Raw genomic sequence first — 23,574 nt, forward strand, 5'->3', positions numbered from 1 at the left:
ATACATGCAAATCATATGAATAAGTGGGTGAAAAGCTTGATAAAACCACTCAATAAAACACAATATAAACCATAAAATAGTGGTTTATCACCCACCCATTTGGCCGAAACATACACAACTCTCCCTCTCCTCCATATCTTCTTCTCCTTCCATTCTTTCTTCTTTGCTCGAGGGCGAGCAACGTTCTAAGTTTGGTGTGGTAAAAGCATAGCTTTTTATTTTTCCATAACCATTGATGGCATCTAAGGCCAGAGAAACCTCAAAAAAAAAAGAGAAAAAAAGGGAAGACAAAAGCTTCCACCTCTGAGTCATGGGAGATGGAAAGATTCATCTCAAAGGTCCATAGCTCAGTAGTAGAGCATTTGACTGCAAATCAAGAGATCTCTGAGATACCTCAGGGGATACATATTCCTCCACATAATTATTGGGAGCAACTAAGGATAGGAGCACCAAAATCACTAGGGATCAAGCAACAGAGGCAAGGAAGAGACATAAAGGAGCTCAAAAAGCACCATTGGTCCTTCAAAAGGTGCCACCCTCGCTAAGGCGGACTCATTTCTTAACTTCCTTGTTCTTAATTCTCTGTTTTTTTATTTTTGAGCTTCATGTTTGCCTATGTTTGTGTCTTTATTACATGATCATTAGTATTTAGTAACTATGTCTTAAAGCTATGAATAATTCCATAAATCCTTCACCTTTCTTAAATGAAAAATGTTTCTAATTCAAAAGAACAAGAAGTACATGAGTTTCAAATTTATCCGTCAATTTAGTTTAATTATATTGATGCCGTGACAATATTTTTTGTTTTCTGAATGAATGCTTGAACAGTGCATATTTTTTATCTTGTTGTGTATGAATGTTAAAATTCTTGGCTCTTGAAAGAATGATGAACAAAGAGAAATGCTATTGATAATCTAAAAAATCATGAAATTGATTCTTGAAGCAAGAAAAAGCAGTGAAAAAGCAAAAGCTTGCGAAAAAAAATTTGGTGAAAAAAATAATAATAGAAAAAAAAGAAAAAGCAAGCAGAAAAAGCCAATAGCCCTTAAAACCAAAAGGCAAGGGTAAGGATCCAAGGCTTTGAGCATCAATGGATAGGAGAGCCCAAGGAAATAAAATCCAGGCCTAAGCGGCTAAATCAAGCTGTCCCTAACCATGTGCTTGTGGCATGCAGGTCCAAGTGAAAAGCTTGAAATTGAGTGGTTAAAGTCGTGATCCAAAGCAAAAAGAGTGTGCTTAAGAGCTCTGGATACCTCTAACTGGGGACTTTAGCAAAGCTAAGTCACAATCTGAAAATGTTCACCCAGTCATGTGTCTGTGGCATTTATGTATCCGGCGGTAATATTGGAAAACAAAGTGCTTAGGGCCACGGCCAAGACTCATAAAAGTAGCTATGTTCAAGAATCAACAAACTTAACTAGGAGAATCAATAACACTATCTGAAATTCTAAGTTTCTATAGATGCCAATCATTCTAAACTTCAAAGGAGAAAGTGAGATGCCAAAACTGTTCAGAAGCAAAAAGCTACAAGTCCCGCTCATCTAATTAGAATTAATATTCATTGATATTTTGGGATTTATAGTATATTCTCTTCTTTTTATCCTAATTTCAGTTGCTTGGGGACAAGCAACAATTTAAGTTTGGTGTTGTGATGAGCGAATAATTTATACGCTTTTTTGGCATTATTTTTAGGAAGTTTTTAGTAGGATATAGTTACTTTTAGGGATGTTTTCATTAGTTTTTATGCTAAATTCATATTTCTGGACTTTACTATGATATTGTGTGTTTTTCTGTGATTTCAGGTAATTTCTGGCTGAAATTGAGGGACCTGAGCAAAACTCTGATAAGGAGGCTGACAAAGGACTGCTGATGCTGTTGGAATCTAACCTCCCGGCACTCGAAATGGCGTTGGAAAGTAGACATTCAGAGCTTTCCCGCAATATATAATAGTCCATACTTTATTTGTGATTAGATTACGTAAACTGGCGCTCAACGACAGTTCCATGCTGCATTCTATAGTCAAACGCCAGAGACACGTCACGAACCAGAGTTGAACGCCAAAAACACGTTACAACTTGGCGTTCAACTCCAAAAGAAGCCTCAGCTCGTGTAAAGTTCAAGCTCAGCCCAAGCACAGACCAAGTGGGCCCCGGAAGTGGATTTCTGCATCAATTACTTACTTCTGCAAACCCTAGTAGCTAGTTTAGTATAAATAAGACATTTTACTATTGTAATAGGTATCCTGGATCCTGGATTGTATTTTTGATCCTGTGATCACATTTTAGGGGCTGGCCATTTGGCCAAGCCTAAACCTTCATCACTTATGTATTTTCAACGGTGGAGTTTCTACACACCATAGATTAAGGGTGTGGAGCTCTGCTGTACCTCAAGTTTTAATGCAATTACTACTATTTTCTATTCAATTCAGCTATTCCTGTTCTAAGATATTCGTTGCACTTCAACATGATGAATGTGATGATCCGTGACACTCATTATCATTCTCACATATGAACGCGTGACTGACAACCACTTCCGTTCTACTTTAGACCGGGCGCATATCTCTTGGATTCTTTAATCAGAATCTTCGTGGTATAAGCAAGATTGATGGCAGCATTCATGAGAATCCGGAAAGTCTAAACCTTGTCTGTGGTATTCCGAGTAGGATTCAGGGATTGAATGACTGTGACGAGCTTCAAACTCGCGATTGTTGGGCGTGATGACAAACGCAAAAGAATCAAGGGATTCTATTCCAACATGATCGAGAACTTACAGATGATTAGTCGTGCCGTGACAGAGCATTTGGACCTTTTTCACTGAGAGGATGGGATGTAGCCATTGACAACGGTGATGCCCTACATACAGCTTGCCATGGAAAGGAATAAGAAGAACTGAAGGAAGGTAGTAGGAAAGCAGAGATCCAACAGGGACAAGCATCTCCAAACACTTATCTGAAATTCCCACGATTGAATTACATGAGTAACTCTATCTTTATTTTCTGCTTATTTATTATTATTATTTGAAAACTCCATAACATTTACTATCCGCCTAACTGAGATTTACAAGATGACCATAGCTTGCTTCATACCAATAATCTTCGTGGGATCGATCCTTACTCACGTAAGGTATTACTTGGACGACCCAGTGCACTTGCTGGTTAGTTGTGCGGAGTTGTGACTAAGGTGATTCACGTTTGAGTGCGCTACCAAATTTTTGGCACCATTGTTGATGATCACAATTTTGTGCACCAGTAGCTTTCTTCTAATTCAATCTCTTCTTCATTGCTTACCAAGGGCATGGGAGGTTGTGCATCCTCCTCTTCTTCCATATGTGAGGGTGGAAAGTTCTCTAATTCACCGGAGTATAAACTCCTTTGATTGATTTCCTCACTTTCTTCCATAGGATCTTGCATTATATCTCTTGGGAAGGAATTTTCTTGTTCCCCTTCCTGGTTATTGATCATCGTCTGCACATAATTCTCTACATTTTTGACACTTGTCTTTATATCATGTAGGAATTCTTTCATGAGGAGCTCAAGATCTGATGGTATTTGAGATGAATAAGGAGATTGTGCCTCTTGATATGAATAAGAAGGAGATGATGGTTCTTGATATGAATAGGGAGATGGTAGCTCTTGGTATGGGTAGAATGATGATGGTTCTTGATATGGATAGAAAGATGATGGTTCTTGATATGAATAATGAGATGGTGGTTCTTGATATGAATATGGAGGTGGTGGCTCTTGATAGTTGGAACATGGAGCATTGAAGTCTCTTTGGTTTTGACCTTGCCAACCAAAATTTGGATAGCTCCTCCATCCACCATAATATGAATCACTACTCGGGTGTGAGTAGTAACCCATGTGATCTCTCTCCATTATTTTTCCTTAACACAAAACACCAAACAGAATTAAACGCACCATGTGGTAAACAGGAAAGTAAAGAAGACAGAACAGAATTTTTTTTTGGAAGTGGAATAAAATAAAGAATAATAAAAATAAATAAAATTTTGAAAATAAATGAAAAGAAGTGAACTATAAATTCAAAAATTAAACAAATAAAGATACTAGGATTTTTTTTAAAACATATTTATTTGTTTTTTTTAAGAAAAAATTACTACAGGGACACCAAACTTAATTTCAAAAATTAAGAGAAAAAAATTTAAATAAAACAAATCAAAATAATTTTTTTTTGAAAATAATACTAAAACAAAAATTAAATAAAATTAAAACTAAAATGCCTAATCTAAGCAATCAAACAACTAATAGTTGTTAATCACTATCAATCCCCGGCAACGGCGCCAAAAACTTGATACGGTGTTTTTACAACCCACAAACTAACCAGCAAGTGCACCGGGTCGTACCAAGTAATACCTTACGTGAGTAAGGGTCGATCCCACGAGGATTGATGGATCAAGCAATAATGATTGTTTGATAGGCTTAGTTAGACAAGCAGAAAAGAGTGTTTTGGTATTCAAAGAGCATTAAATAGTAAATTAAGAGTTTCAGAAAGCAAGCAGCAATGAGTTGGGGATAAAATATGGAGAAAACAGTTAAGGCTTTAGAGTTATCTGTTTTTCCGGATTTACTTTTCTTACTAACTATCTTAATTATGTCGGATTTAATTTATGGCAAACTATATGTGACTAGACCCTAATTCCTTAGACCTTTCTAGTCTCCTTTAAAATTCATTAACTGCCAATTCCTTGGTCAATTAATTCCAATTAGAAGCTACATGATCAAATTCCAGTTTATATGCCACAAAAACTCTAATTACCCAAAAATAAAAGGATTATATGTCACGTATCCTATTAAATCTAGATAATTAAAATTTTGGAGAATATGTTTCCAAGCTGTTGTTCAAGTAAAGAGCTTTTCCAAGTTTTACAGGAACTCAAATAGAAAGGGGGTCATACTTCCGTTCCACCCAAATTCATAAAATAAAGAGCAAAAACAATTCTTAAATTATAAATCCATACATAAATTAAAATAGAAAAAGCAATAAAATCAATCCATACAAATAGACAGAGCTCCTAACCTTAACAATGGAGGATTAGTTGCTCATGGAATGTGGAATGTAAATTTGTATCGAATTCCCTAATGGAATCCCCTCTGGTGGAATCTCTATAGAAGAGAAGTCTCTCATTTTTATAACTAATCCTAATTAATTTAAAATATAATTTCTAAAATTAAAATAATATCTTTTCCTATTTTCAAATTCAAATTTGAAATTAAATCAGAATTAATTATAACAATCATCAAGTCTTCAGTTGATGGATGGGGACCGCTTGATTCCTTCACTCTGCAGCCTCTGATCTGTACTTTCTGGACTGAAAATTGGGTCAAAAGCAGCCCAGAAATCGCCCCCAGCGTTTTTTGCATTTTCTGCACGTGGCGCATGTCACGCGTACGCGTCAGTCACGCGTACGCGTCGATGGTCTTTTCGCGAGTCACGCGGACGCGTTGGTCACGCGAACGTGTCGCTGTAAATTTCTTCAAATCACGCGTACGCGTCAATCACGCATACGCGTCGCCGTGGAAAGCTCCAAATCACGTGTACGCGTCAGTCACGCGTACGCGTCACTCCTCGCTGCCATCTCCTTTTGTTCTTGTACTGCAGAAACTCCATCAAATTCCGCCGAATGCTACCTAAAATAAACAAAATTGCAAAAGACTCAAAGTAGCATCCATATTGGCTAAAAGGTAATTAATTCTTTATTAAACACAACAAATTAGATGCAAATTCACTAGGAAAAGATAGAAAAGATGCTCACGCATCAGTAGACTGAAAAACCACTTCATCGCTACCTTTGTTAACGTCGCCGAAAAAGCTATGCAAAGAGTTGCGTCCGACGCATCACCCAAGTACATTTGGATTTTTAAGTTACTTATTAGATGGTGTTTCGGGTTGGTTGTTCCATTGTAGAGGTCTATGTCTGGACTTTTAAAGTTTCAAGGGACTTTAGCCTGCATGATCTCGTCCATGAATGGTATTCTCCCACAAAGGAATCTCTTCTTGATCAACATGAACTTTCCGACCTTGTAGGTCGAATTCTAGTTTCTCAATCTTTTCTTCCAAATCTCTTCTTTGTCATACCTCCCTTCTTAGAGATCGTTCGAACTCTAGCTGTCGCTCCAATTCAATCTCGAGCTGCTCCAACTGTCCTTGATGGCCGTGCACCAAACCCATGAGTGCTGCTGAATTTTGGTTCACCACGTCCTCGGGGGGTGTATTTCTGAGTTTATCCTTTTGGGTTGAGGGTTTTGCAACGTCCCCTCCCATTGTGGCCATCCGTTCTATCTTGTGGTTCAGGTACTACGAGCGCACGATCATCGTTGTGATATTCTAGCTCGAATTTGGATGCTATATGTCCATCTTCTGGACGATCGTCCGCCATAGTTGGGTGTAGACTTTTATGTCCCCGACAACAGTGCCAATGTTCCGAGGGTTATATTACCTGAAACTGAGTTGCTTTGGACCTGAACGTGAGATCCAAACTCCTTGTAGGACAGCATCTAAATTCTATTGGTATCAAGGTACCGCCATCCAAGTTTTTCGTGAGGAGGCGGGGGATAGTACCTACAAAGGACTCTGATACTTAAGTTAGCAAGAATTTTAGGCAGAATTTTAGTAGATTGGATTCGAAGTATACCCGAGAGTGTCAAGATATTTATAAATGTAAATGTAGAGTCAATATATAACTATTTTTTTAGAGTGATTCTACTTTTGGTGGTGGATAATTGTTTCCTTTTATTAGGAGAATTGTTAATAAAATTTCCTTTTTAAAAAAGTAAAAAAGATAACAGGAATTAGTTACTTATCTAAATAAGCATAAAACCAAACTCATGTCACTGTGTCCGACTTCTATGAGATTGACTAGTTATAAATCAGAACGATATCTGTAAGTTGAGTTTTATTCATTTTGGACCTGAATGAGTTAAAGGTATAAATAATTATATATTATAGTTTTGTAAAAAAATTACTTAACAAAATGCAAGAGTTAAACTCATCATATTTTAATTTTAGTGTAATATATTTATCTTCTCGCCTAATCGCAAATTTATTATTATTCATATTTAATTTATAAAAGACTGAATTAATAATCATCTTAGTACTTGTAAATACACTAGCTAGTATTATTCATGTTATAGGGAAAAAAAAAAAAGAACGACCAAAAAGTCAAAACCACGTGGTTTCACTTTGACATTATTCCATGCAACTTCATGACTTGTGTATATAAAGCGAGAGGCTGAGCCCTTGATTCCCCACAAAAGCAAATACACAATTCCTTCAAAAACCATTATCATTACCATACCTTGATAAGCTTAGCTTTTCACCAAACATGTCTGTGGCGAACGAGCAGGCGATTTCGGCCTCAAAAGTGGCCATCATAGGCGCCGGAGTGAGCGGCCTAGCCGCAGCCAAAGAGCTTTCCCACCACAAGCCTGTAATCTTTGAGGCCTCCGACGCAATCGGCGGCGTCTGGAGGCATTGCTCCTACGCCTCCACCAAGCTTCAATCGCAGCGCCGCGATTACGAGTTCTCCGATTTCCCTTGGCCTTCCAATAGGGACAACTCCGATTTCCCTTCCCACTTTGAGATCTTGGATTACTTGGAGTCTTATGCTGAGCACTTTTGTGTGCTCAACAACATAAGGTTCAATTCCAAGGTCGTTGAAATTCGGTTCGTTGGAGAACAACTACTGAATGGTCATCATGACCATGGAACACCACTTCTTCCTGGTTATCCCGTTTGGCAACTTGCTGTGCACACCAATTCATCAAACACTATTCAGGTCTTCAATTAATTATTACTATTATTATTATTCCTATTCATTACACTCACTCAATTAAGCTAAGGACACTACAGATAGTTTTATTTGTTAGAAAAGATTTAATTAAATTCTAACACTTTAACTAAATTCAGATCCTAACAAATATTAATTCTAATGTTAGCTTAGCTTATTTAATCACAAACTCTTTTTTCGGGGGAGGGGGGATTAACTAGTTAATTAATTAGGGTTTCACAAATAAAAGTAGCCTTTACACGCACATATATACATTATTTTAACAGTTTATTTATTATTTGGCAATATTTTAAGTATTGTCAAATTTTACATCTACGATAAGATATATATATATATATATATATATATATATATATATATATATATATATATATATATATATATATGGCTAAAAATTAAATTAAAATGATAAAAGGTCATTCTTTAATTTCTTGAGTATCTTGGTCTATCTTCCCTAACAGTTCCTTTACCTGAATCACTATGAATGCTTGTTTCGCTATTTGAAGTGAGTATCACTACTCAGTCTTAGACCACTTGCATTATCGGTATCTTTTCATTTATAATAATGTTAATGAGTAACTTTTTTTTATCAATATATATCAATCAATTTTTTTTAAATATTTTATTTATCTAAAATTTTAAATCTTAGATAATAAATTTTTAATTTTTAATTTTTAATTTTAAATTATAAATTCTAAACTTTGAATCTTCTAAAAATTAAGAATTTTTAAAATAAAAAATTAACTAATGTTAATTAACTAAAAATTATTTCCTTGTGCTTTCTCTTTTATTTAATCGCATACGTTTCCTTTATGGATTTATCAAAGCTTAGGTTGGCCTTGAAAAGCATGAAGACTATGAACTTTTCTTATTACGGAATATTTAGTATAAGAATAGTGATGACAATTTATAATTTTAATAATTGTTTTTGGTAAATAATTTTAATAAATTTTTACTTCTTGATTTAGATAGCACAGTGAATATTTAATCTAGTGAGATGGACAAAAACCTTGAGGGGCCAAAAATATTTGATCTAACGAACTAGCAATTTGGCCTCTCTCAGATATATACCTGACATTTACTTAGTCCTGTAAATAGTTTGTGATATCAATATAGTTCCAAAAAAAAATATGTACCATCTTGTTCATTTTTGTAACATAGATGTATAAGCATATCACATCAAATAATCATATGTCCATATATAATTAAATGCCATGTAATTTTTTGTGCAGTAAAATCTATAAATCAAAGTAGAGATATTGACACGAATATATAATACGATATAATATAAGATAGATACATGAATACATTAAATTTTTGAAATGATAAGATATAGATACAAGATATAGGTATATGTATTTTCAAAATTTATAGGCTAATCAACCAATTAAGAATGCCAAATTACTAATGTTCACTCGTACAAAATTCAAACAATTAATATTAGTATCTTTGAATTTTATTAACATTACATCTAAATAGTGTCATAAAAAACTTTGAAAGAAAAAAATATTATAAAATTCAGTTTTTTAAAGTTAGTACAATTAGTTATCAACACTAAATGTCTAATACATTAATAGAGTGTATACTAACCAGAATTATTGATAAATATAAATAAAAATTGTTGCTCCTTGCACTTTTCTCAAAGGAAGAAAAAAAAAAGAAATAGTTAATAAACTAAGAATATTCGTATCACATGTGCTCTCTAAATATTTGAGTGTCAGAGTAGTACTAAGTACTAACAGATGTCAGACACAAAGATACGTATGTCGTTTAATTAATTGATAATTTTTTTTTGTTGTCTTAACTTATTTTTTTGGTGTCTAATTAATTGATAATTTGATATAAATGTTTCATAGAATAAAATGATACTAAAAAATCTTAATTAAGGGTCCTAGCCATCCCTTGTCATTTATATTCTTCCGTTGCAGGTGTAATATATGTACCATTTCAGACCCAAAAATGGTTATTACAATGGAAAAAATAATGGAATTGGCAAGTTTTCTTTTTCACAAGTTAAAGGAGGTATCAGACTCTAGGTAAGAGAGACGTGGCAAGAGAACAATTAGTCAATTACGATAGAGAATTAATTAATGTCATGCATGTAGCATGGTAGTGACATTAAAGCTTTGGATCACTAACTGTTATATTCATTAATTTATTATATTTTAATAACTAATTAACTACTTTCTAATAACTAATTAACATCTCTAAGTAGCAAGCTAATTAAACTACCCATCTAACAGTTCTTTATCTCTATCACAGATAATTGTTTGTTGAAAATATTAATTATTACTACTTTTGTTCAAATTATAATTTTAGGAAAAGAGAAGATACTTTTATCATTTTCTTAATTTATGTAAACAATTAATTATTTCAGACCAAATATAAGAAGATAATTATATCTGTGGAGTGTGGACCCTGCTAATTTAATAAACATATCTAGTACTAGCTAGTTAAAGTGACTTAAAGATAGAAAACTTATTAATTACAGTTTGTTAGCTTAGCTAGGTAATAAATACATAATTTAGAAAATATGGTTGCACGAGGGAATTTATCTTCTCTTAATCAAATGTTAGAGACTTTGATTATCCCATTAAACATGAAAAAACTTAACCAACTTAAATTGCTCTAATTATTAGTTTATTAATCCGTTTAAGTATGTCGTGAGCCCTTCTTATACATACAACCACCTATTGATTAGCAACAGACCTTTAAACGAAGCTGCAATTCAATTCACAATGAATTAGTCCTTAATCGGTTTGGTCGAAAAATATCATAGAAAAAAAATAAAAAATTAAAAAAATATCCTTTAACTTTCTCATCCATTCAATATCTATTAAAGTATTAAACCCTAGTTATGTTATGATGGTTTACCTAGCTACATGATTAATTTCAGTGGTACTCCTTCGAGTTTGTGGTGATTTGCATTGGAAAATATGGGGATGTACCCTATATTCCAGTATTTGATGCAAATAAAGGACCTGAAGTGTTCAAAGGTAAGGTGTTGCACACCATTGATTACTGTAAACTTGATCACGACTCTGCTAATCAAATTCTCAAGGGAAAGAAGGTTACGGTCGTCGGTTTCAAAAAGTCAGCCATTGATTTAGCCATGGAATGTGCCGAGGCAAACCAAGGTACCACTTTTTAAATAACACTTTTTTTTTAAGTAACACTTTTTAATAAAAATGTTGTTTAATAATAATAAATATTATTTTAATTTAAACGATACTTTTTAAAATATCATAATAACTGTAGCTACTATAATATATTAGAATGACTTATTTTTTTCTTATTTTAGGGATCGTGTGGTTCAAAAAATATTTGTACATTTTTTAGGGTTTTACACTAAAATTTTCAAAATAAAAAAAAATCATGAATCAAACGTCTTAGGATTTTGCTAATAAGTAATAACTAGTGTTCTGGGTCACTAGGTGCATTATTGGTTAAATTTACCCCGTGACGAAAATTTTAAATTTTATATTTATTTAAAGTATTAAAATTTTGACTTTTTTTTTCTAGTTTGATCACAAAATTCCTCTTTTCATTTAAGAGAAATTTCTTTTAACAATTTTATGATAAAGTTCAGCTTGACACAGTAAGGATATAACCGTATCCAATCAAATTCATTTCTTCAAAAAAATAAATAAATATAACCAAATTTATCCAATTAGCTTTTTAATATATATATATATAGAGAGAAAGAGAGAGAGTGAAAAATTAAAAGCCATAAGAATTTATTATTTTTTATCATCAGTTAGTTATCAATATTTAAAATATGAGATAAAGTATGTCATTGGATTACTAGACTAAAAAAATTAAGTTGATGACTAAATAATGACAAAAAATAATAAATTTTGATACATACCCTAATATTTTTCTATAGAAAAATATCTCAAATTAGTCCTAAAAAATTTTTATTCGAACACTTTAGTTATCAACAAATTTTAATTATCAAATTAGTCTATAAATTTTTATTTTGTTAGATAAATTAGCCTTCACATCAAATTATTTGTCTATATAAAACCGCTAATCTAAAAGTCTTTAAAAATTTTAAGAGTTATCGTGTCTTTTATTAAATAATATTAGAAAATAATTATTTTTTATCGATATTTGATATCAAAATTGTTATATTTAATAAAATAAAAATTAGGGATTCATTGGTAATTAAAATTTATTAAGGATTAAATTATCAGACTAAAATTGTTTTTGGAATTTATTTAAAATATTACTCTTATACATACATACATACATACATACATATATATATATATATATATATATATATATATATATATATATATATATATATATAGTATGGATTAAATATCTATGTGATGCAAAACTCTTTGACATAAATATTTTATTTATATATTGTTACATTAAAAAATGATTATTTTTATATTGATTGTTAGTTTGAGTGGTCATCCAACATTAAATAAAAATTTTATTGATGATAGTTTAAGTTAAACTCATTTGTTTAGATTTAATTTCTAGACAATGTTCGTGTAAAGATGATAGCTAGGGGGCGAAAAATTATGACATTATGACACTTTACAGGCTCATCAATCAGACAATTACCATTATATTGCCAGAAGAATGTTAGTTATTAAGAACCTTATTGATCCCACAATTATTATGAAGTAATAAAGATGATATTGTCTAGCTTCTATATGAGTAAGGTTAGGGAGTCAATGTTTTTTAAATAATATTAATTATTAAAAATTGTTTTATTTATTTTAAATTTTAAACTCTAAATCATAAATTCTAATTTTTTTAAAGAAAAATGAAAGTTTTAAAAAATAAAAAAAGAAATTAGCTAATGTTAATTTATTAAAAGTTAATTCTTTATAATTTTTATTCTCCAGTTAAATGCCTACATTTAATTGTTTAAATTTTTAGAATAAATAATCTATGATATATGTCTGAGCTTGTCTTTTTGGAATATTAGGGAAACATATATAAGTTCTAAATTCTAACATCCGTTGGGATTTTCCTCAGTCTGTGGCGGCTACGGGAGACTGTTAAATCCCTTTATTTGTCTTTCTTTAAAATTCTCTTCCAAAAAAGCACACGTTGACAAAAATCAAAGCAATTAAAAGTCAATGGTAAAAGTTATGCATGTTTACTTACTAATATTAGTTGTAGTTTCCCACTGCTGATGATGTCGATTTAGTTGTCTTGTACAGTATCAACAATGAACATTGGCAACCATAATCTTGGTCGTGGGGCACCATAATACATTTTCTTTTTATAAAAGTACTTTGCATTTGGTAATGCTTTGGTCCAAAGTGTGGGATTGAACACATTTTTTTAGTGGACTGCGCATGAACAATTAGAATTTTTTAATAAATATATTAGATTAAATAGACTTAATTAATGACTCATTTCAAGGAAAAATATAAATATTTTCTTTTTCGAACAATACGTATATATTATTAAAGAAAAATATAAAAAATTAATTTTTAGTTAGTTAATATTAGTTAATTTAAAAATTTTTACTTTTTGAAGCATCTAGGATTTATCGTTTATAATTAGAATTAAAGTTAAAAGTTTATAATTTAAAATCTAAAATTTAAAATAAATAAAATAATTTAAAAATATTAGTCTAAACAAACTGACTTCCTATCATTATACATTATGAATTTAAATTCTCTAAATTTTGAATTTTTATTTTATAAGAGGTGATCTTTTATTCTTGAATAGTTTCTCTTTCATATTTTTTTTTGTCTCACTTATAAAATAAATGATAAAAAATCACACTTTATCTTCTAAAATAAAATTCAAAATTTAGAGAATTCAAATCCATCCATTATAGAGTGGGTTATCGTGGAAGTTTTAGGTTTAGATGATCTACGATAAATTATGAATTTATGTCGTGATCATATTCCATAGTATTAGCACCTAATATTTCGTTTTTTAAATGCTTGCATTAACTCTAAAACCATCAAAGGTAAGGCTAAAAAGAGTGGAAAGAGAACAAAAACTACATGACACAAAAGAAAATTTTGAATTTTCCGAACTGAAGATTTTATTTTAGCTAGAGGGTAAAGTAAAGCGATTTTACCATTAGATCAATTAAGCTTTTTTAATATAAAAAAAGAATTAATCTCATTATTGATCCAAGGGTGACATCTTATTATCGTATCCCTGATCTTCTAAAATACAACTCTCATAGAGGATCGTTACTCCTCAAAAGTTGCAAGGGAACTTGTAAAATTACAAATAAACCTATCTTAGTGCTCTTTCATATATGCCTTTAATTTCAACATGGAGGAGTGCTATATCATGTATTTGTGTGTAAATGTATATGTTGTTTAATTCATTTTTAATATATATTTTATATTTCAACATATATTTTATATTAGTGGTGATTTTAGTAACCGATTTTGATATACTCTTAATATGGTTGAACAAAATATAACTAGAATTTATGTCAAAAATCATGGTACTGATTGCATGATAAGAAGCGGCGTGACATGCTTTCTCTTTTTTTAATACCAAAAGACTAAAGCATTCTTCCTCGTTTATTTTGACAACTAATTCTGGCAAAGATTCTACTTATGAAGTACTTAACAGTTTTGCTGTTACCTTGTTGTAAAGGACCTGAAGTTCAACCATGCACTATGGTAGTGAGAACATTGCATTGGCCAGTTCCCCATTACTGGATTTGGGGATTGCCATTTTTCTTGTTCTATTCAACAAGAGCTTCTCAGTTTCTCCACCAAAGGCCAAACCAGTCTTTACTCAGATCCCTTCTCTGCCTCTTGCTATCTCCAATGGTATTTTACCTTTTCTTAAATAATATAACCTCGAGTTGATGTTCTTGTTGCCATTGCCAAATTATATATGACGTTAATAGTTTTCTTTATGTTACTTCTTCTATTCTCTATTATTTGTCTTTGTCAATTCCCGGTATTATTAGATTGTATAATTCAATACAATCCAATAATATATAAAAAATGACAGTGACAGATAAAAGAGATTAAAAGAAGTAAATAAAAATGACATTTTGGTAGAGGCGTGGAATTTCAAAGTTCATCGAGTCCTACATTCTATGGAAACTTCCTTTAGAGAAATATGGGCTAAAACCCGAACATCCTTTTGAGGAAGATTATGCCTCATGTCAAATGGCTATTATGCCGGAAAATTTCTTCTCTGAGGTTGAAAAGGGGAAAATTGTCTTTAAAAAATCATCAAAGAAGTGGTGGTTCTGGAGTGGAGGAATTGAATTTGAGGATAATACTAAAGTTGAGGCTGATGTAGTGGTTATGGCAACTGGTTATGATGGCAAGAAAAAGCTCAAAAGCATTTTGCCAGAAACTTTTAGAAGCTTGTTGGAGTACCCTTCCGGTCTTATGCCCTTGTACAGGTAAGGAAACACTTTTATTTATGGAAGATGGTTTCTTCTACATCATTATTTTAGACTAGTCATATTCACTTTTTCTTTTAGCAAAAAAAGAGAAGAGCTTATGTACTATCTCCAATTTCTTTTAACTATCACTATCATTATTCAGTCTATCTTTAGATCAATTTATTTATGTCCAAATACAATGACCAAAGGATTCATACAAATAAAAATGACAGCTATATCTAAGTTTCAGTTAAGACCCCATATAGTTATAACCCAAAAGTGATAAGGTTTAAATTGATTTTAATATATCAAAACATAGTTGAGGAGTGAGGACCATTATCTGATTTATTCATTCTGTTTGTGGCAGGGGAACTATCCATCCGTTGGTTCCAAACATGGCATTTATGGGTTATGTTGAGAGCATTTCAAATCTCCACACTTCGGAGATGCGCTCCATATGGCTTTCTGGACTCCTAGATGAAAAATTTAAGCTTCCAAGTGTTGAGAAGATGCTCTCAGAAACACTCAAGGAGATTGAAGTAATGAAAAGGTCAACAAGATTCTACAAAAGGCACTGCATTTCAACTTACAGCATCAACCATGATGATGAATTATGCAAGGATATGGGTTGGGGTTCTTGGAGGAAGAAGAACTGGATATCTGAGGCATTCAGTGCTTATACCAGCGAAGACTATGCTAAAAAGGATTGAGGACATTATTATAATCTTCCTATTTAAGATTGCATTAACAGTACTATGATCATATGAAAAAATAACTGCAAGTTTTCTGGCATTCCTGGGATTGAATATAGAGGTATCATGTTGCATGCAGCTTTCGGAATAAATAACTTTTAGGGAGGGAGAGTGGGTCAAAATTAGGTTTTGGAAAGTTGGATAAGTGCAGTTCAGTTAGCCAAGGGTTGTTCCAGCCTCCAGAAAAGTAGCTATTATAAACCCATAAGTTTATGTCAACGTTATTTCAGATCATGTATCATAAAGGTTGTTGAACCTTGTCATTTCCAATAACAAATTCTAGCATATATCATATATCTATTAACAGAAATTAAACAAGAATAAAATGGCCATGAAAATAAAAGGCACAAATATAATATGCCCAAGGTTATTTCCTTTCAACTAACATATCATATTCATACATTTTAATTTTAAAATTATTAAAAATGCAAATTAATAGGAACAACTGAGTCAACTTAAGCTAAAATTACAACAATATTGAAGAAAATACAGAGATATCAGTCTATGTGCTGCTGCATTGAAATGCATGATTTTGATCCGGAAACGTTGTATCTCTATAAGGCTTTAGAATCAGCTGCAACTATCATAGTTGTACAATAAACAGCAGTTACCAATATTTTACACACTTCATGGGGAATGGGATAATGAAAAACCTGAAACCTCAAAGAGTTTGAAGTAGTTTCAAAGTCTCATCAATATGCTTTTCTGGTTGGAACTGGTTGTTGTAAATGAGCTGAACCACACCATTTTTGTCAATAACATAAGTCTGTCTACCGGGCAATGTTCCAAACAAATCATTGGGGATTCCCCAGTCTTTCCTCACCTTGTTGCCTTCATCACTCAACAAAGTAAATGGAAGCCTGTACTTCTTAGCAAACGCCTACATTCAACACATTACATTCAATGTAAAACAACATTAAACGCAAAACCAATCGCCATTAAAGTTTACTTTCAGTTTCTTACCTTGTGAGAAGAAGGGTCATCACTACTGATTCCAACAACCTCGGCCCCTGCTTTCTTGAACTTCTCATATGAATCCCGAAAAGCACAAGCCTGCAAAAATTGAAACAATAAAAATATAAAATAAAATAAAATAAAAATTTGCATATCAAGACAACAATGGATATATGATGATGTTTCTATTTGACAAAAATGCGATATAATTTTAAATTGATTTTTAACTGGTAATTAATACTTAATATGTATATCAAAATTCTTCATTTCCCCAATAAACACATTTATGCACCCCTTTTCATTACTACTAGCTTTTCGTTGCCACTAGCTTTTCTATCTCAAGTCCATCATTTTAAAGTAAAATCATTTGTATGAATCTACCAGAAAGTTTAAGCTTTTGGAAGAGATGGTTCATGACATGACATCAAAACTTCTATGACCAAGAGCTTTAGAGTTAAAATTCTTGTTCTCGCTATTGTTCTAAATAATAGTAGAATGAAAACGTTAGATGGGTCTTTCCATGGTCCATGCTTTAAGTCCAAAAGAGGCTTTTATATTAAACGGTGTCTTAGATATAAAATTATTTGTGTGCCTCTATCTAATGGTTTAATTTATAGGGGAAGATGGTTTCATGACAGACCACTAACTACTTGTAGATTGTGTTAAACTGCTAATGCAAAAACATTTAAACCAACCAAATGTTGTCTCGCAGCAACTCTATCAATAAGAACAACCAGGCCTTTAAAACACCAGTATGTTAGCATCTGAAATCAACCATGAATATTGAAACTTCCATTGCCTTCAGATCATATGCTCCACTCATACAAATTATACACAATCTAATGGTTTGATATCACTGCTTTTGGATATTTAGATATCAGCGATTTAATGGTAAAGAAAGAACAAATGGGTTCTTTAAAAATTTTGTGATGGAACTATAGGTCCCTAAATGGGGCAAAAAATACCAAGTCCTTGAGGAAAAAATAATTCAAATAATTACCTTGAAGATTTGCAACTTATATGTGTTATGAAGACATAGACAGAAAGACAAACATGCACACAGACACAAATGCGCATGAATACATCTAATAGGTTGTTAAGACACTAATAAAGAGATATAAACACATTTGTCATTAAAAACCAATTTTACCTCCAATAAGGAGGAAGTTGCTGGTGATTAAGGTGATGAAGGTAAGAAGTGAAGTTTCAAGAATTTGAAGGTACAAAAATGAAATAAAAAACTGCTTATGTCTAATATCTGTTTCCTAACTTTCTGACGAGATAACAAATACATGTATTTTGTGTATCGTTGGGTGTCAACATGTCCTTCTAAAATTAGTGTTTTACTAAACAAATAGTACACATGTGTCACAGTATCCATATATCTTATGGACACGGATAGCAATCAAACAAACCAAACTCGAGACCTATAAATCCATCCAAAATTTTGCCAATGACTTATTTGGTATTTTTTTTCCCCTTATAGGAGAATAAGTCCGCCACAAAATGTTTCAAAGACCTACTTGTCTCATTAATTTAAAGTCTAAAATAAATTATGATAACAATTAATTCCTACCGTTAGCTTGGATTGACATCATACACAGAAATAATACTTTGGGAGAAAATCCTAAACCCTAGAACCTTAACACACCATATCAGTCCCTCGTTAGATGATTATGTGGGGTTGATTTGACAATAAAAATTTGTGGAACTAAATTTTTAGGGTATTACTTGAAAAGCTATACTAATTGTCTAATTGAAGGGCCAACCTTATGTTAATGTGTTTACCTCTTTGGTGCATGAAGGGGACTCATCAGCAGGATAGAAATAAACAACCACCGGCTTTCCTTTGAATTTGTCAAGGCTTACACTATTCCCATCTTGATCTCTCAGCGTGAATGATGGTGCCTTTGAACCTTTATTCACCTGTCAGGGTAGAAAAACCACTAACTAGTAACCAATATTGAAATTGAGGAACAGAATCACTAATTTGCAAAACTCTGCACACTATCATTGATACTATTTTCAACTAATTGTTGAAGCTACTCTATTAATCGGGTTGCATTATTATGCATCTTGAACTAGGTTTGGATAAATGCATGTACCTTGGCGAAAATGGAACCTTTAACCGAATAGCAATAATTAGCAGAACGCAGTGATGAAGAGGAAGAGTGAGATAATTTTAGGCCACAGAATTGAGAATTCGATGGAGCATACCGAAGGATTGAGAGGGTTCGATCATATGGGGACTTGGTAGTTGCAGTGTGGAGCAAGGTGGGAGGAGAGTGGATTAGGACAGTGAGTGAAGCCATCGTCGGATTTCAGAAACGTTGGTAGTTGCAGTATGGAACACATTTTTCAAGAGGCCTTTTTGTACCTGCAATTTTTAGTTACAAAAGTTGAGTAAATGGTCAAATTATGCAAGAATTTAGGTTGGTGAAGTCATCAATCTATTCGGCGGATTAAAAAAATATTAGAGGTCTGAATTTTGTCTTTTTAATTAAGAGATCTAAAAAAAATTAAATTAGTCTTAAAAGATCATGTCATTTGCAAATATTATTAATCAAATTTTATTTTAAAAATTTTTGAAATTAGTCATATTAGTCTTTCCGTGGTGAAACAAACACATAGCATATAAAAATAATAAAAATTTTTAGAAAAAAATTTCATTTTCCTTTCTTGAGAGATATTAAAATAATATTCTCTTTATTTTTATTTATAAAATGTATATTTTTCTCCCTTATAACTTTTAAAAAGCTTCCTATTTAATCTATTTTAAATTTTTTGAGTTAACTAATATTAACTTTATTTATTTTTCAACAAAAAATAAATTATTTTTTATAAAAATATCCTTTAGCAAAAAAATTTTACTTTTTTGTTATTAAATTTTACTTACCAAAATATTCTTTAATAAATTACTTTTTTAAGATACTCTTTAATAATTTTTTAATTATTAAATTGTAATTTTACTAAAATTTTTGTTAACAATTTATTTATATTTTACTATTAATTTTTCGATATCAATATATATTATTTTAATATTAAATGAAAAATCTTGGTAAGATTATTTTTCGATATCAATATATATTAATTATTATACATATTAACAGTGGTAAGATTTTTTTTATTTAATATTAAAATAATATATATTAATATTAGAAAATTAATAGTAAAATATTAAAAAAATTGTTAACAAAAATTTTGGTAACATCACAATTTAATAATTAAAAAATTATTGAAAGATATCTTAGAAAAAATTTAATTTAGTTATTAATTTTTCTTAAAAATATTTTGGTAAAAATATAATTTAATCAATAAGAAAAAAAATTATTAAAAGATATTTTGATAAGTAAAATTTAATGACAAAAAAATAAAATTTTTACTAAAAGGTATTTTTGTAAAAAATAATTTATTTTTCTTAAAAACTGGATAAAGTTAACATTAGTTAACATATAAAATTTAAAATGGATTAAAGAGGAGGTTTTTTAAAAGTTATAAAAAAGAAAAATGTATATTTTACAAATAGAGGAGAAAAAAATGTCATTTTAGCATCTCTCAAAAAAGGAAAATAAAATTTTCTCAAATTTTTATATAAATATATGAAAGTATATATAATTAATTAACATAAAAATATTAAATATTCATTAATATTCAATATATTAATAATAGTAAATGCAAAATCAATTAAAATGTTAATTTAATTATTTTCTAACCAATAAATTATTTATTTGAGCAAAATACATTTCATGCATATGAATTATATGTGATAAATGATATTTCACATAAAAAAATACGCCAAATCTCTCATATTTCTGTTTGATATTTTATAAATTATCTAATAATTATTTAATTATTTAATAAAAAAAGTCCAACTTTAATTTTAAATAATAATAATAATAATAATAATAATAATAATAATAATAATAATAATAATAATAATAATAAAGAAGAAATTAGATAGATAAATAGAATTACAAAATGTTTTATTATTTCAGCTAATTTTTAGATATTTTTTATTCAATTTATGTTTGAGAATTAATCATCAAAATATATTTATAATTTATTAGTAAAGATTAAAGTTGAATAAAAAAATAAAAAATATAAACTTTAACTAAATAAATCATTAATGGAATAGTATCACAATGTTCTGTTTTTTATTAAGTTGATTTAATATGTAGAATTTTATTAACATGTATCCTAAAAGTATATTTTAAAAATATCATAAAAAATATTTTATTAAAAATAATTAAAAAGATAAAATTTTTATATTTCTAGTACATTAAATTTATCAAAAACTTAAAAAAATTTATTATTATACTTTTTAAATATATCTTTAGGATATAACATAACTAAATTTATTTAATAAAATATTTTTTTATACAAAATTTATAAAATAATTTTTTGGTTTAATTACTCTATTATTCTTCATAGTTTCACCAAATTTATAATTAGATTCATATATTTTTTTTTCTTTTTGGATTGGATTCCTACACTACTTTTAATTTTGTAATTAGATCTTATCTAGTGTAAAGAATGTTAGAGTTAACTGAATATTTCTTTGCAAATTGAAGATATTCACAATTAAGAATCTAATTAGATCTTTGATCACATATTTTCTAAGAGAAATTTTTGTTAATTTTAACATTTTTAACATAAAAATGACCAAATTACAAATTAAAAGCAGCGTAAAGACCCAATTAAAAAGAAAAAAAATATGAACCTAATTATAAATTTAATAAAACTATAGAAATCGATATTTTAATACGGGGGCAAACATAATTTTAAGAGGGAGCACATATGTATACAAATGTTTACTTTCTTGTAAATATTGAAAATGCTAGTGGAGTTTTTGCCCCCACAAGGATCTACATGCATCTGTTCCTGACAAAAGCTAACCTGGCACATTAACTTACACCCAAGCACATAAAACAATGTTGATTTAAGTTATAAAGAGATGAGTGTATCAGAATGGTGTGTATTACTTGGTTTCTAATTCCTTACACTCTCATTTAAAAAATAAAACTCTGTTTCACCTAGTGGAAAGCATCGAGTACAAGAGCTTGGGAGGCAAGGTGGTGGTGGAGGAGATGCAGAGGCAAGTCAGTGGTGGAGGCAAAACAGAACACGACGACAATTGTAACATCCTACCACACAGAACTTTACGCTTAAGTCGTAAACCAATGGTAACGAGACATTACGACACCTAAAGAAAAATACATACATAATATCTGAAGAATAATAATATAACTAGGAGCCCGTAAAGAAAAATTTTTAAATAATTTACAACCGTTAATCACACATGAACCATGCTAATGCAAGATATTTTCGTATACAGAAGCAAAAATATGTATACATAAGTTTGGAAAGAAGATACATAATAACTGCTGGTCTCGACCCGTGAAAAAAAGGCCAGCTAGAATATTACGAACTAGAAAGTGTTCAAAATAACATCCTGTTTCTCCAAAGATACAAACCTCTAAGAGGAATATACAATAATAAGTTCCAAAAGTGGAGAATAATACTAAGTATCAAAATAACTCCAAAAGAGTCATCTTCACTTCATCAAAGGGAATTCTGCACACTCAATGATGTGCATCACGCCCTGTATATGAAAAACAGAAAATCCATGATGGGTGAGAACTTGAAGGTTCCCGGTAGGGTAATAGTTTCAAATAAAGACTATATAACGAGACATGAATCCACTAGGAAATCCTAATCTCCAAACACATGAGGTTCAAGACTAGAGTTTTAACTAATCCCAACAGGGTTAATGTGCTAAATCTTAGCTCTTATCATTTGTCTCTAGCCTCAGTTCATCCCAATACATTTTAACATCTTTAATTCCTAATATCTCAAATGATTAGTTTAATATTCAGTATTTTGTTCAGTGATTCAATCTATTACAAGTCTTACCAAATCTCAAGTAGTCATTATCTCAAATCCAATCTCAGCCTTACAGTTGGATCAATCACAAATAATAGCAATACAAGACAAACACAAGGAACAAGCAAGTATGAAAAGTATTTCAATTAGCAATTAAACATAATTATACAATTATGTAAACGAAAATAAATATGTACACTCAACAATGGCAAATGAATACATATGATGCATGCTCGTCTTACTGGCCATGAGCTCACATGTCAGTTAAACTGCTAGAATCCAACAAATCCGGTAGCTAACTCGGACATTGTTCCTCCGTCGTGCTTTCCCAGGAGGAACATAAAGAAGAGAATCCTCAACCTTCCATCATCTCACTGGAGACAACGCTATCTGGGATATAGTACCCGCCATACTCTTGGGACATAGTGTCTGTCACACACTCGTGATATAGTGTCCGCCACACTTTTCAATCATAAACACAATCAACATCGAAATCAAAATCATAATCCCTTATATTCACAATTATCACTAGGGTAATTATTATCCTCAAGCTGTGAGAGGGATGAAACCATTGTCCCCACCACAGTTGAAAATTAAAAGGAAGAAAATCCTCAACCTTCTATCTAATCCCCCGATGCAACAATAGAGAAAATTCTTCATCCTTAACTTGTCTATTCGCTCCAGGATATAGTGCCCACGACACTCTTGGGATATAGTGCCCATCACACTCTTGGGATATAGTATCCGCCACACTTTTCAATCATAGTTTTCATCCTAAGCCTCATATAAATCTTCACTTTTGATCTAAACCTCTAATCAATTCAATTC

General features: G+C 30.9%; 2 protein-coding genes across 2 annotated transcripts; one reads left to right on the plus strand and one right to left on the minus strand.

Moving 5' to 3' along the window:
- The first annotated feature begins 7,338 nt into the window (after window positions 1-7,338).
- Window positions 7,339-16,233, plus strand: LOC112790599 (probable flavin-containing monooxygenase 1). The gene is made up of 5 exons (XM_072231934.1): window positions 7,339-7,791; window positions 10,700-10,940; window positions 14,407-14,470; window positions 14,822-15,175; window positions 15,525-16,233. The coding sequence occupies exons 1-5, from the start codon at window positions 7,339-7,341 to the stop codon at window positions 15,865-15,867; spliced, it is 1,455 nt and encodes a 484-aa protein (XP_072088035.1). The 3' UTR covers window positions 15,868-16,233.
- Window positions 16,234-16,235: 2 nt separating this feature from the next.
- On the minus strand, window positions 16,236-19,313 carry LOC112790598 (peroxiredoxin Q, chloroplastic). The gene is made up of 4 exons (XM_025833075.3): window positions 18,969-19,313; window positions 18,652-18,789; window positions 16,873-16,962; window positions 16,236-16,789 (listed from the first exon to the last, which is right to left on the minus strand). The coding sequence occupies exons 1-4, from the start codon at window positions 19,173-19,175 to the stop codon at window positions 16,571-16,573; spliced, it is 654 nt and encodes a 217-aa protein (XP_025688860.1). The 5' UTR covers window positions 19,176-19,313; the 3' UTR covers window positions 16,236-16,570.
- Between the last annotated feature and the right edge of the window lie 4,261 nt (window positions 19,314-23,574).

This window comes from Arachis hypogaea, chromosome 3, assembly GCF_003086295.3.
Source record: "Arachis hypogaea cultivar Tifrunner chromosome 3, arahy.Tifrunner.gnm2.J5K5, whole genome shotgun sequence".
NCBI lineage: Eukaryota > Viridiplantae > Streptophyta > Magnoliopsida > Fabales > Fabaceae > Arachis > Arachis hypogaea.